Below are 12764 nucleotides of genomic sequence, written 5' to 3' on the forward strand. Positions count from 1 at the left end.
GTAGTTGTGTTTATGGTGTGCTTCCCAATCCAGTAATCCCAAACTGCTTTGCAGAGGGTTGTTGGTATGTTCTCTCTCTCCCCCCCTCATCTTCACTTGAAGTGTGGCATTGATGCACATGGGGTGGTCGTCCCGCTTACTGCATTTGTTTCTCTTACAGCTTCAAGGAATGCATCCCCCGTTCTTTTTGTCGGCAGATTCAGCAAAACAATTATCTGACCAAATTCCGCATGAGGAATGTTTTTAAGAAGTTCTTGCAACGTTTCCAGCGACATACAATGAGCTCTGGCAAGCTGACGGAACAGGACATCATGTATAAGTACCTGGTGACCTTGGAGAACCTGGCCCCACGTTTTGGGAGTGAGTTATTCATGGTCCTCTCACTGGAAACTGTTTCAGAGGGTGAGAAGGTGCCACTTTACATCAATGGTGGACACACACATCTGGAGAATTCCCATTCCCCTCCTCCCAGTGACAGGCTTGCCACGCATGAGGTTCTGGTCACGGGCACAGATGGCATTCAGTGGCGTCCCATCTCTGCTGAGGTATGTTCACTTGTGAGTTCATCGCCAACTATTGTAATCAGTAACAGGCTCTCCATCTTTGGGCACTGGGACTCCACTTCCTGGATTGGAAAGCCATATTGAGTACTTAACTTTATTTGGCACAATACATTAATTTTGCTCTGGCTTTTAGCTCACTTCTCAGGGGATCAGGGCAAGTAATAATCAGTTAATGAAAAGCCCAAGTTACCAATAGTTAAGCCAGGAAGTCGGGTCAACCCAAGCTGAATTGCAGTTATATCTTTCCTGTACTAGAGCAGGATTCACAAAAAGATGGGGGGTGGGAATTAGGTTACCGGTTCAAAATATAGGTCTGAATAAACTGAACCTGACATGGTTAGTAAGCCCTAACCATGATGAAGCAGATGTGAAACTTAAGTTTAGAAGGGTTTTGCACATTTTGAGTTTGTCTTGACTAATTTGTCCCTTTGAAGAAGCAATTTGCAGGGTGCAAAGCTGCACATTGTGGCTGTTGCTATCCAACCAAAAGTTATTCCTGCCATCACTCTAGCCTTTGCTTTGACTTTGGAGGCAGGGATCGTCTCATCCTGACATGTGTTTCACTTCAGAGGCACTTCAAAAGAAACCCGAGGACCTTGGGCTGAACTTTTGATCTCTGACCTAAAATACGTGCTCACCAGTGGTGAACAAGTGCGCTATGGTTGACCAAATAGTTGAAAATAAGTAGGCCAGTTGACTGGTTGCCTATGATTGGATAGCAGCCAGAAGCTTCAGTCTTCAAGCTGACTCAGCCTTTGGAGACACACTTTGAAGAGCAAGTTTTTCAGAAAAGTGAAGAGTGTGTCTTAGTAGCAATAAAAAATTCCACTCAATGCCACCGCAGTGCATGCCATTCTGTGGGTCTTTACACTGTTGATAATAAAGTCATGCCAGGTACATCTTAGATGTGGTAATTGTAGAGGCAAGTTCCTTAAGTATGCTGGACCTCAGTCGTTTAGGGCTCTGGCACCATTAAATGAGTTTTAAAGTCACTACAGAATTGGTGGAGATTGTGGAGCACTGACAAATGTGCTCCCAATGACCCATGGTAAGCCACAGCAGTTTGCAGCCACAGAAACTGCTTCTTGGGAACTTGAACCTCCTGCCAGAAACATCTCTAAATCAGAAACTCAGGGTGGTATCCAATGAAGTATTTCCACCCATGCAAGGATTTCAGCTTGCACAATTGAGTTTTCCCCTTGCACAGTTCTGTTGTGTAGCCAGAAGTCCTTGCTCTAGTGGAAGTACTCTGTTGGATACCACCTCAGCTATATTACAGCAAAAACAGCAGCATAAAATAGTGGGGGAAATGAATTCCTTCATGGGTATTATGCCACGGTTGCTATTCTGGACATCCTCACTCTCCAAACTATCCACCTAGCTATGTGCATGCTGCTTCTCAGCAGTAGAACTTTTAACAGCGGCCAAAAAGATTCAGAGGGTGGGAAATATTCAGCTTCTGGAAAATGCTGGTCAACTGTCACGGGAGCCAGCAGCAAGCACATTTGGCAAATAGCAGAGAGAAACAAGGTACACAGCTCACTTCAGCTAGCAGCTCTTTTATTAGTGTCAACACAGAAACAGCTCCTGCATCATGAGCTGTTGCCCAAAGTGGCTAGCTCCTCCCATCTTGTCTATTTTCTATGCCTCAGACCTCAAGGGACCCTCTTTGTTTCTGCCTTGTTTTCTGTTCTGTATGTGGAGTAATTGTCTTGTTTTAGAGGTGAACAGTGGGTCTGACAGGCTGTCAAGGGACAAGCTGTAAGCTGGTGCTGATGTTGCCTCTATTAGACCTGATTCCTGTCCTTGCTCAGGCCTGGGGCTTCTGTGTGTTTCCTCTTGTTCCTCACCCTCCTGACTCCCAGCTTCCAGTATTTCCCAGTCCTCCTCCTCCTCTGGGGGGGGGGGTTCCTGTTTCCCACCACCATAAACCTGAGTCCAAACTGTCCTCTCCTGTACTTTCCCTGGAAGCCTCTTGGGCAGGCAGTCTCCACCACTCCTCTTCTAGCCAGTCCCTGACATCAGCCAAATGTTCACTGTGTGTATAGCATGACCTAGTGCCGTAAAATCCTCAAAGCTAGTGTGGTAATTTGTTTTTCTCCCTCTTTCAACCCTGAAACTGCCTTTGGAGTGTAGACACAACTACCTGTGCTGCAGTGCTGGTGTGCATATTGATGTGACAGTCCTGGAGCTTGGGCTCTTAGCTCTGTCTTTCTTTTGTAGAGATTGGAAAGCCATCCCCATAGAGGTTATTTGGGAAAGAAGGCCAGGACTAAAGACCACAAGCAGCCTTACCAGCCAATGGAACGACGCGAATCCAAATGGGTACACTTCTGTGACTTCCAGGAGATCACACACATTGTTATCAAAGACTGCAGAGTCAGCATCCACCGTCAAGACAATAAGTGCCTGGTAGGTGGGAATGTGTCCCTCTGCTACTCACCTTTATTCCTTTACAATTACTTCTGTGAACTGTTGGTGAATGACCAAGAACAAGGCCTTCGGGTCATAGCAGATAGCTGAATTATGCCAATTCAGTGTGTAGCAGCCGTGGGAAAGGCAAATTCCATTACAGTGGACCCTCCGGATACAAACTTAATTTGTTCCGGGGATCCGTATGTACCCCGAAAAGTCTGCAACATGAGGCGCTGCTTCTGCGCACGCACGTGGCACGATAGAGCACTTCTGCGCATGCGCGCGAGGCTAAACCCGGAAGTATACAGTTCTGGGTTTGCCATGTTCGCAACCCGGAAGTTGCATTACCCGAAGGTAAGGTAAGCTGAGGGTCCACTCTACTAGGGTTTGTTAGGAAAGGGATTGAAAAATAAAACTTGCAATATCATGATGCTTTTATACAAATCATGTGTAGAGAGTGCCTTTGTGCTTGTGTCCTGTTTGGGACTTCCCATAGACATCTGGTTGACCACTATGAGATCAGACTACAAATTCTGTGCATATGGAATCTCAAAGGTGCATACTCTGGGCTGCTAGGCTAGACATTAGGGATATACACACACATTTGGTTCGCTTCCCCCATGTCCTGGTGTCACAACAGTATATTTATTCACAAAATTTATACACTACTTGATTGTTTTTTAAAAAAATCAAAGTAATTTACAATGGTACCTTGGTTGTCGAACTTAATCCATTCCGGGAGTCCATTCGACTCCTGGAACCGCTCAGAAACCAAGGTGCGGCTTCCGGTTGGCTGCAGGAGCTTCCGGCACTCAATGGAAGCTGCGTCGGATGTTCAACTTCCGAAAAACGTTCACAAACTGGAACACTCACTTCCAGGTTTGCGGCTTTTGGGAGCCGATTTTTAAGGAGCCAAGCCTGAAATCAAGAACCAAGGTACTGCTGTACAAAAAAGACAAAACAATAAAAATTACCACAAATAAAAAGTAGCAATAATTTAATACTTTTGAAGAGTTAAAACAATCATAGTTTAAACCAGATTAAAACGCACAGCAACTTTCTAAACTTGCAAATGCCAAAATAGCAATAGGCACGGAGTTAGTTCCAAAGTATAGGTGCTGCCACACGAAAAGATCATGTTCCTACAAATGTGAAGCAGGTATGATGTGGTACCTGAAACAGTGCCAATGCCACAGATCAGAGTGCCTTATGGCATAAGGCACTCTCATAGGATTGCCATCTTTCTCCAATGGAAAATTCCCTAGAGCATTCAGGAACATAATGGGTTGCATCAGTTTCTGAGGGCGGGTTATCAGAATGGGCCCACCACCCTTACATGTGATGGATGTGTCTGTTCAGTGTTTCCTTGTATGACTGATCTGCAGCTTTTAGAGACCCTTTTAGAAACAACAAGTTCAGCTGGGTAGGTTGATTAGCTCTGTTCAGTTGTAGAGCACCTTCTTTGCATGTAGAAGGTCCCAGGTTCAGTGTCCAGCAAATCCAGGAAGGATTGGTGGAGACGCTTGTCTGACAACCTAGAGAGCTGCTTGCCAGTCAGTGCATTCTATGGAATGCAATTTATAAGAAGAAGAAGAAAATAGAAATAAAATTTAAAAACCATCCAGCACCCAGCACAGCACATTGCAATTGCTACAGCAGGCAGTAAAATCATTAAGTGGTCTTTCATGACCATCAGCAATTTTCAGGTGGTACATGGAAAAAACAGCCTGGAAAACACTGGCTTAAAGCACTGTAGCTTCCCAAGGGCCTTTAGCCCGGCACTAATGCTTAATGACTGTGCTTTCAAAAAAATTTCTATCTAGGATCTGACTCTTTCATCCTACGAAGCTGCCCTCTCCTTGATTTCACTGGTGGATGGTTATTTCAGATTGACAGCTGACTCTAACCATTACCTGTGCCATGAAGTAGCCCCGCCCCGGTTGGTAATGAGCATTCAGAATGGTATCCACGGACCCATGCAGTAAGTGATCTCTGCTTAAGCCATTCAACATTTTCTTCTCAGAACTTGGTTTGGGACAGGGGTCTCCACAGGCCACATCTAAAATGTTTTCTTTTCCTAGTGAAGAATTTATTATGGCTAAACTGAAGCGAGAAGAACAAGAGGATGGCCTGTACGTCCTTCGCTGGAGCGTCCTTGATTATAATAGATTGATATTGTCGGTACTGAGGAGAGGCCAGGTGAGATTTGTGGGAGTGGTTGTGGTCTGTTCTAATTCTATAGGTTGTGTAAAGCAACTTCCCCCTGCATCCCCTGTTCACCTCTTAAATACCGTATTTTTTGCACCATAACACTCACTTTTTTCCTCCTAGAAAGTAAGGGGAAATGTCTGTGCGTGTTATGGAGCGAATGCCTGCGGGTGGCGGGGGGGATCTGCTGCAGTCGTGAGCAGAGGATCCATGGTTCCCCTTCCTTCCCTCCTCCGTGGTTACAAAGCATGGAGCCACATGGATCCTCAGGATTTTTGCATTGGGCTACTCCAAACTCACTGTCAGATCACATGTCTGTGGCCACAGCATGAACCACAAAAATCATATATCCACTATTTTGTTTAGAATATTTTCCCCCTTGTTTTCCTCCTCTAAAAACTATGTGCGTGTTATGGTCTGGTGCGTGTTATAGAGCGAAAAATACGGGTAGTTTCTGAGTTTTCTCTTAATCCTCCAGAGCAGATCTGGGTACAGAGCAGGGAGAGGAGAGGCAGGGAAGTTGTTTCACTTGCACATTTATTTTGTTGAATACAGCCCTTGTCCTTGATGCTTTGTGAATGAGCCTTTTCCAAGTATGAATACGTAGCTCTTGATTCTGAGCAGCGTGATCAATCTGTGCTAGGCTACTGGCAGTATATTGTCCAACCAATTTCATACAAAGAAATAAAGATAGTGGAAAGCCATTGGGGAAACAGGACTGAGGTTCTTGTGTCTGCTGTATGTCCATAAAGTGGAATTGAGCAGATGAAAAATGAAAGCTGATGAGCAGCTGTAAGCCATGGTTGCTCAGATTGGTTTTGTGTGAAGTCTGCAATGATTCACAGAGTACGCTTTATGGTTGCATTAATAAGTCAACTAAGATTGCTGACACTAGTTTCCCACAATATAAATATGTTAGTCACTTGTTTCCAAATGGGTTTGGGGGTTGTTGTTGGGAAACTCTGTAACATACCCGTGGCTCACCACTTGGGGACCATTCTTACTTACTTCAGGCAAACACCAGAGTTGTTATTTGCAAACCTCAGTTAGCACTTTTAATGAACTCTTAAGATCATTAATGCAGTTCTTTTAACAAATTATAGTACTTTGTTATAATGCAATCTGTACATTATTATATTTGATATAAGGCAAACTGAAAACGATTAAAAATAGATTGGATTTGATTCAGAGTTAATCACGTGTAACAGGTGTAGCTGACTTTTTTGACTGCCTCCTCCCCATGCAGCCTACAAAAAATGCTCCTCAGAAGGTCGAGGGACCCTGCTGAATGGGGTGGGTTCATAGCTTGAGGTGGAGGGGAGAGATCCCCGGAAATCAGGTAGATGCAGCTTTTGCAGCTGGAAGCTGTGCTTGTAGAAAGTGATTTGGTCTGAAACAGCTGTGCTCCTGCTTTTCATGAAGATTGAAGGAGTAAGAAGCATGTCCCTGTGGTCTGCTGACTTCTGATCATTGGGACAAATAGGAGGGTGTAAAGTTTGAAATGCCTGTGAGTGGTACAGGCATTTGGGGAGAGATGTGTTCCATAGTCTGCATATTTCAAGCAATGCTGCTGGCTGGGCATGTAGGCTAGTGTCCAGCTCTTACTCTCTCTCATACTTCTTGTTTGCCACAGTCCTTGCAGAGCCAAGATGCCACAAGCTACAGACAGTTCCGAATCCAGAAGAAGGGGGATTCCTTTGTGCTAGAAGGCTGGGAGCAAGAATTTCCAAGCATCCAAGAACTGATGAATGCTCTCAAAGGCTGTACTCTGAGATCTGGAAATGAGACCTTCATTTTCCGCAGGGGGTCTCTCCCAAAGCCAGGAGGTATAAGCCAAGAATTGTAAATACTGTTCCTTTTACAGTGACCTAGTGATATTCTCCCAAAGATAATCTGGCTACATGAATATAGTATAGAAAGAGAAGAAATGAATCTGCTACACAGCATAGGGCCTTTTTCTTACCACAAGACCTTGTAATCGTTTAGCATTTTACCGAATATCCAGCAGTTCAGGGGATTCAGATGTTGGTCCAAGGCATAATTACTCCTGAAGTTGCAGCTTTTTAAAACCACAGTCATGGATAATGTAGACAAGACTTTAAACAGGAGTATGTGGCCACATTAACATGGTGGCTTCTGGGTACTTAACCAGAATTAAGCACTATCTACACTGAGAGTACTATTGGATCTCAAGGGAAGTAGCATCCCTAATCAGCATTTTTTACTGTAGGTTAAGAATAAACTTGGACCTCCAATATACTTTGCTTGCCTGATCTAGGTATAAAATCAACATTTGTAATTGAAAGAACTAGCAGTCACAAACCTTGGGCTTGTGTTCTTCTCCAGCTCTAACAGGAGAATAGCTAAAGCTTCTAGTCAGGGTTTCATGTTGATATGTTTTAATTGCATTTTCTCATTTCACACAAATACAGGAAACTCTGGTTTGTACAAACTATAGCTAGTGAAGAAACTGGAATATCAAACCAGGATTAACCTGTGGTTTAATACCATGGTTTCTTAACTATGGTTTTAATAAACCACAGTTTTCTGTATAGAGAGGAAACCGAGGCTTGTTTTTATGTCTGAATCAGGCCACTGTGTGAGAACATATCCAGGATAGCCTCTATTCTTTCTTGCCATGTTGTTTTCCAGAAGTAAAACCTCTCTGTTAGTTGTGTGAACTATTATTTCATGAACAAGAATCACCTGAGCTTTTCAGGTTCTTCACTTTAGCACCATCCCTTCCAGGGCACTCTGTTTGGGCGAGCTTTAAGAAACCCCACCAGCAGGATTACACAGGGCTTCTGCTTTTGCAATTAGGCTTCCTCTCCCCCTTCCCACCTCCTGAAATTGGCTCTGGGTGGGGGCAGGAGAACCCCTCAGAACAGCATGCAGTGAAAGAGAGGGGATCTGGCAGGCTGCAGTGCTTCTGCAGTGGAACATTAAATTCCACACAGTGTCTTGAAAGAGGTGCTAATTTAGCAATAAGATGTTGACAGAAAGAAGCTGTATTCAGGAAGGAATGCTGATTAAACTCACTTAGGGAATTCCTTAAATTAAAACCTCTTGGGTTGCAGCATGCAGTTACTGATTATTTTTTATATATATATATATATATATATATATATATATGCAGGTTTTGGTGTCCTCGGGTGTCTTCCCGTGTAAAAGTTGGGGTGTCTAGGCGACGTTTCGACGAGGTCTCACTCGTCATCTTCAGGCTGGTGCTTTCGGCTTCTTGTTACTGGAACAGAGCGGGATCTCAATGTTTGAGTTCCTATAAATACTGTAGAGGGGGTGTGGTGTCTAGCCTCCAATGTTCTGGGCAGAGAGGAAGTTCCCAGGCTAGTGTGCCTTTTCTTCTTTTGTTCCTTAATTACTTGAGAGATACCTTGAGTGATTTCTTGAGTGATATCCTGAGTACCACTTAGGTGGGTCATTAGGTGTGGATTAGTTGCTAAAGTCTTTGTGTCTTGACCTCTTGAACTTTGTGAAGAGTTTTCCTGAGAAGATGGCTGTATTGCACTTAGTTGTGCTTTGGCTTGGCTTCGTGTATAGGGGCGAGCTGTGGTTTTGTGGCTTGTGTCAGCCAGATCTGTGTAGGGATTGCAGGGGGGTGCAGCATCCGGAGGTGCCACCATGGACTGGCTACTGGATGGTGTCAGTAATTCATCTGTGGAGAGGGTCTGGGTTTGGGTCTGGTGTGGTTGATTGGTGTTGGCGTTCTGTGTGCCTCTGGATCTGGTGTCAGTTTTTGTGGGGAGGGCTAATTTCCAGATGTCTGGCAAGCGGGATGTGTCGTCACGCTTGTTCATGTTGTGAGGGTGTTTCTCTATCTCGATGGCTTCCATGATTATTCTCTTGTGGTGATGTTCCGTGTTAAAGAGCAATTTGGAATCTGCAAAATTAATTTCGTGTCCTGTTTCTTTCATGTGTTGGAAAAGAGAGGAAGTTTTTTCTTCTTTTTTGACGGCATTCTTGTGTTCTGCGATACGTGCATTTATTCGTCTGTTTGTTTGTCCAATGTACGTGGCTGGGCATACTTTGCAGGGTATTTCATAGATCCCTTGGTTTTCCAACTGGATTTTATCCTTGGGGTTTCTGAGGATATTGGCTATTTTTTGGTTGGTGCAAAAGGCTGTTTTGATATTGTGTTTATGGAGGATTTTGCTAATTTTATCTGTAGTGCCCTTGATATAAGGAAGGAGGGCCATGCCATTGTTTTCTTCTGTGTCTTGGTTTTTGGGGGGTGTTTCCTTTTGGATTAGCTTCGTAATCCTGTTTTGCTGGTATTTTACACGGGAAGACACCCGAGGACACCAAAACCTGCATTCCTGTACCCGTGAAAATCTACGAAAGCATATATATATATATATATATATATATATATATATATAATCTTTATTACTTTTAAGACTTACAAGAAAAGAAAAAAGAAGAAAAAAGGCAAAAGAAAGACAAAATAGAGCAGAAAAGAAAAAAGGAAAAACGAAAAAACAATACAATATATAAACAATACAAAACACAACCTTAACACACTAAACTAAACAAAACAAAACAACAATTTAAAAACATATACCATACCATTTCATTACTCTATCTTTCAGTTACTGATTATTATACCCTCCCATATACAAGTTTCTGTTTGTGAACAAAGTTGTGAAATAACTTTCTTAGAAATGGTCTGCTTTTCTGTTCTGTTCTGTTTTGTTCTTTTTTTTTTTAGTGTGCTTTTGTAGATCTGATCTTTGGGACTAATCTCTCTTCTACAGAGATCTCAGACCTGCTGATCACACGAAAAGTGAAGGACAGCACCCGACAAATTCTGAACTTGACGCAGCTGAGCTTCCATCAGATCCGAAAGAATGAGATCACCCAGGTCAGCACTGTTGTCTTGTGACTTTTGTGGGAGATGAAGGATTAGGATAATAAAGGTGTATCAACCTGGAAAGGACCTAGCATTCTCTTTTTGTGCAAGGAACTTTAATCCCAAGTATTCTGACCGTGCAGTATGCTAATTTTGATGTAATGCCAAACTAAGGCTTAGGTACCTATTGGACAAGTGGCTTAGGTCTCTAGTCTCATGGCTTCTAGTATGAGTTTTATGCCTTCCAGGGGGTGGAAATTGACTTCACTGTGTGCCTAACAAGCATTGCTGGAAGACAGAAAGTTGGTTTTACTGTTATATAACAGAGCTATGAATCCTGTCTTTAGTTCTACTGTAGTTGGTGTGAAAGATTCACAGGAAACCATGTGGGCTATAGGACTGGGACGTGGGTTGGTGGGCGGTTTTGGTGACTTTCTGTTGTTACTGTTGTTGATATTATTTTTGTAGCTTTATTTTTAGATCTTATAATTTGGAAATTGTTCAATTTGGTTGTGTACATTTTGATGTTTTATATTTATTGTTTATGACTACTTTTGTTATGTTTGTAAATATTTCCATGTTGTAAGCTGCCTTGAGCATGATTTTAACGATGGAAAAGTGGCATAAAAATAGACTGATGATGATTAACACATCCATGTCTTAAATCTCCTTCAGAGATCTCACCTAGGACAAGGGACGTGCACCAACATTTATGATGGAGTGCTGCATGTCTGCGGTGCAGCTAATGGTGATGATGAGACGGAATACTACTCTACTGAGCAGAACAACAACAATCGTGAGATGCATGTAGTACTCAAAGTGCTTGACCCTAGCCACAGGGACATTGTCCTGGTGAGTTGTTATTGGCAGCTGTCTATCTCAAGAGACAATGGAGTATGCCTCCGGGCGGGGGAGGAAATCAAACCGCTGCATTAGTAGCACCATAGTTACCTCCCTAAGGTGCAAGCCTGAGCGGTGGGGTGGGGGCAGGTCCTGGGCTGCCCAGACAACAAGACTCCCCTCTCAACTTCACTGATGTGGACTAAAGGAGAGCAGAGCAGTGCGTTTGGCACCAGCTTGTTTGCAGGAGTCGCCAGAAGGAGCTGTACAAGGCGCCATCCAACTGTCTTAGGGACTCCACTCTGGATTTGAGTAGGGTTTATTTCTTAGCATTTTCTTCTTCCAAAGATGTCCTGCAAGTCACTGGAGTTTTAGAATCAGAGTTTTCCTGCTCCTAGATGTGCTACCTTCCCAGGTGGACAAGCCCCATCTGTCATCTTTTTGACCGTTGGATCCACATTGCTCTCGTTCGCTCAATCCACCGGAGCCTGTCTTTGCATTCAGGAGAAGTTCCTAACTCACCGAGGGTTTGAGACCCATCAGCTACCCTCACCTGGTTTAGCTGGCCAGTCAAAGCTGTTCTGAGAGTGTGGCTGCTGTCGCATGCTGACAGCTTCTAGGAGCCACAGGTGGCAACTGGTTTTTATTTTACTTATTTTATTATTTAGTTACATTTCCCCCCTTTTGTTTCTAGAACTGCTACCTCCTTTTGATAAAACAAATATAATAACAGCAGTATGATTGCAAAAAAATAAATGCAAGATACATTTTGAATCAGAACAGATCTCTAGCTAGCTTTATTTTTTTAGAAAAGGTTTGTTTATGAAGTTTATTTATCTTGCTGGCAAATGAAAATGGCAGATAAGAAATTAACTGCATGACACTGGAAAAGGTAGGAAGAGCTGCAGAATTGTTATTGGGTTGGGAATCAAATCAGTAGTTGCTGGAATCCTGGTCCTGTGCTAGGATTGAAGTGGCCCAGTTACATTCCTTGGATAACAACTCTCATGTGATGGCCTCCCTTCTGTCCTCTGCAGGCATTCTTTGAAACAGCAAGTCTGATGAGCCAGGTCTCCCACATCCACTTGGCTTTTGTGCACGGGGTTTGTGTAAGGGGCTTAGAGAGTGAGTATTAACTGCTTTCTGTTGCATGGCTTCTCCCCGTATAGCTCACTGAGATGTAATTGTCTTGTGTTCTCAGCTGCCCTGCATGTTTCACTATTTTATTCTTACGGTCCTGCAGTTTTTTATTATTTGAGAAATACTGTGTGTTTCATTTTGTATTTGGGGAAACAGTGTCAGACTGTCACCCACTTAGCCATGTTTAATCATCTCTTGACAAATTACTTTGGAAGACAGATGTCTTCCATTTTCAGCCTGTGGTTCATCTTCCTTTTGTGGTTGTCTTAGATCTGTGAGAGCAACCAAAATAGCCCTTTCCCATTTCCATTCATGTTCTTCAGCCAATATGTTACCCACTGCTGAGAAGCAGCAATACTAAACCTATATTGTTTTTGGATTATCACATTTCTTCCTTTTCCTGCTTTCAGATATAATGGTGGAAGAGTACATTGAGCATGGGCCCCTGGATGTCTTCTTGCGGAAAAACAAAGGGCGGATAACGGTGGGCTGGAAATTCACTGTTGCTGCACAGTTAGCAAGTGCCCTGAGTTACTTGGTAAGTCTCCTTAGAAGGGTTTGGAGCCAACCTTCTGGAAGTGTCAGATCTTCACTATAGGTGTATACCACCTTATACCACGTCAATTGCCAGGGCTTACCCCTGACACTGGGACGTGGGTGGCGCTGTGGGTTAAACCACAGAGCCTAGGACTTGCTGATCAGAAGGTCGGCGGTTCGAATCCCCGCGACAG

General features: G+C 43.5%; 1 protein-coding gene across 6 annotated transcripts in view; it reads left to right on the forward strand.

Moving 5' to 3' along the window:
* Positions 1-12764, forward strand: part of TYK2 (tyrosine kinase 2) — a 53618-nt gene that overhangs the window by 21279 nt on the left and 19575 nt on the right. For all 6 annotated transcript variants that reach the window (XR_014559315.1, XR_014559316.1, XR_014559317.1 and 3 more), the window contains exons 6-14: positions 161-545; positions 2787-2975; positions 4802-4959; positions 5060-5177; positions 6820-7012; positions 9959-10065; positions 10729-10905; positions 11931-12018; positions 12444-12571. Coding sequence is in view for 3 of the 6 variants with exons in the window: in XM_083718440.1 (XP_083574566.1) it covers positions 161-545; positions 2787-2975; positions 4802-4959; positions 5060-5177; positions 6820-7012; positions 9959-10065; positions 10729-10905; positions 11931-12018; positions 12444-12571 (1543 nt within the window). In the remaining 3 variants the exon portion in view is untranslated. The remainder of the gene's footprint in view (positions 1-160; positions 546-2786; positions 2976-4801; positions 4960-5059; positions 5178-6819; positions 7013-9958; positions 10066-10728; positions 10906-11930; positions 12019-12443; positions 12572-12764) is intronic.

Source organism: Podarcis gaigeae (genome assembly GCF_964106915.1).
Source record: "Podarcis gaigeae genome assembly, chromosome: 17".
NCBI classification, from domain to species: domain Eukaryota; kingdom Metazoa; phylum Chordata; class Lepidosauria; order Squamata; family Lacertidae; genus Podarcis; species Podarcis gaigeae.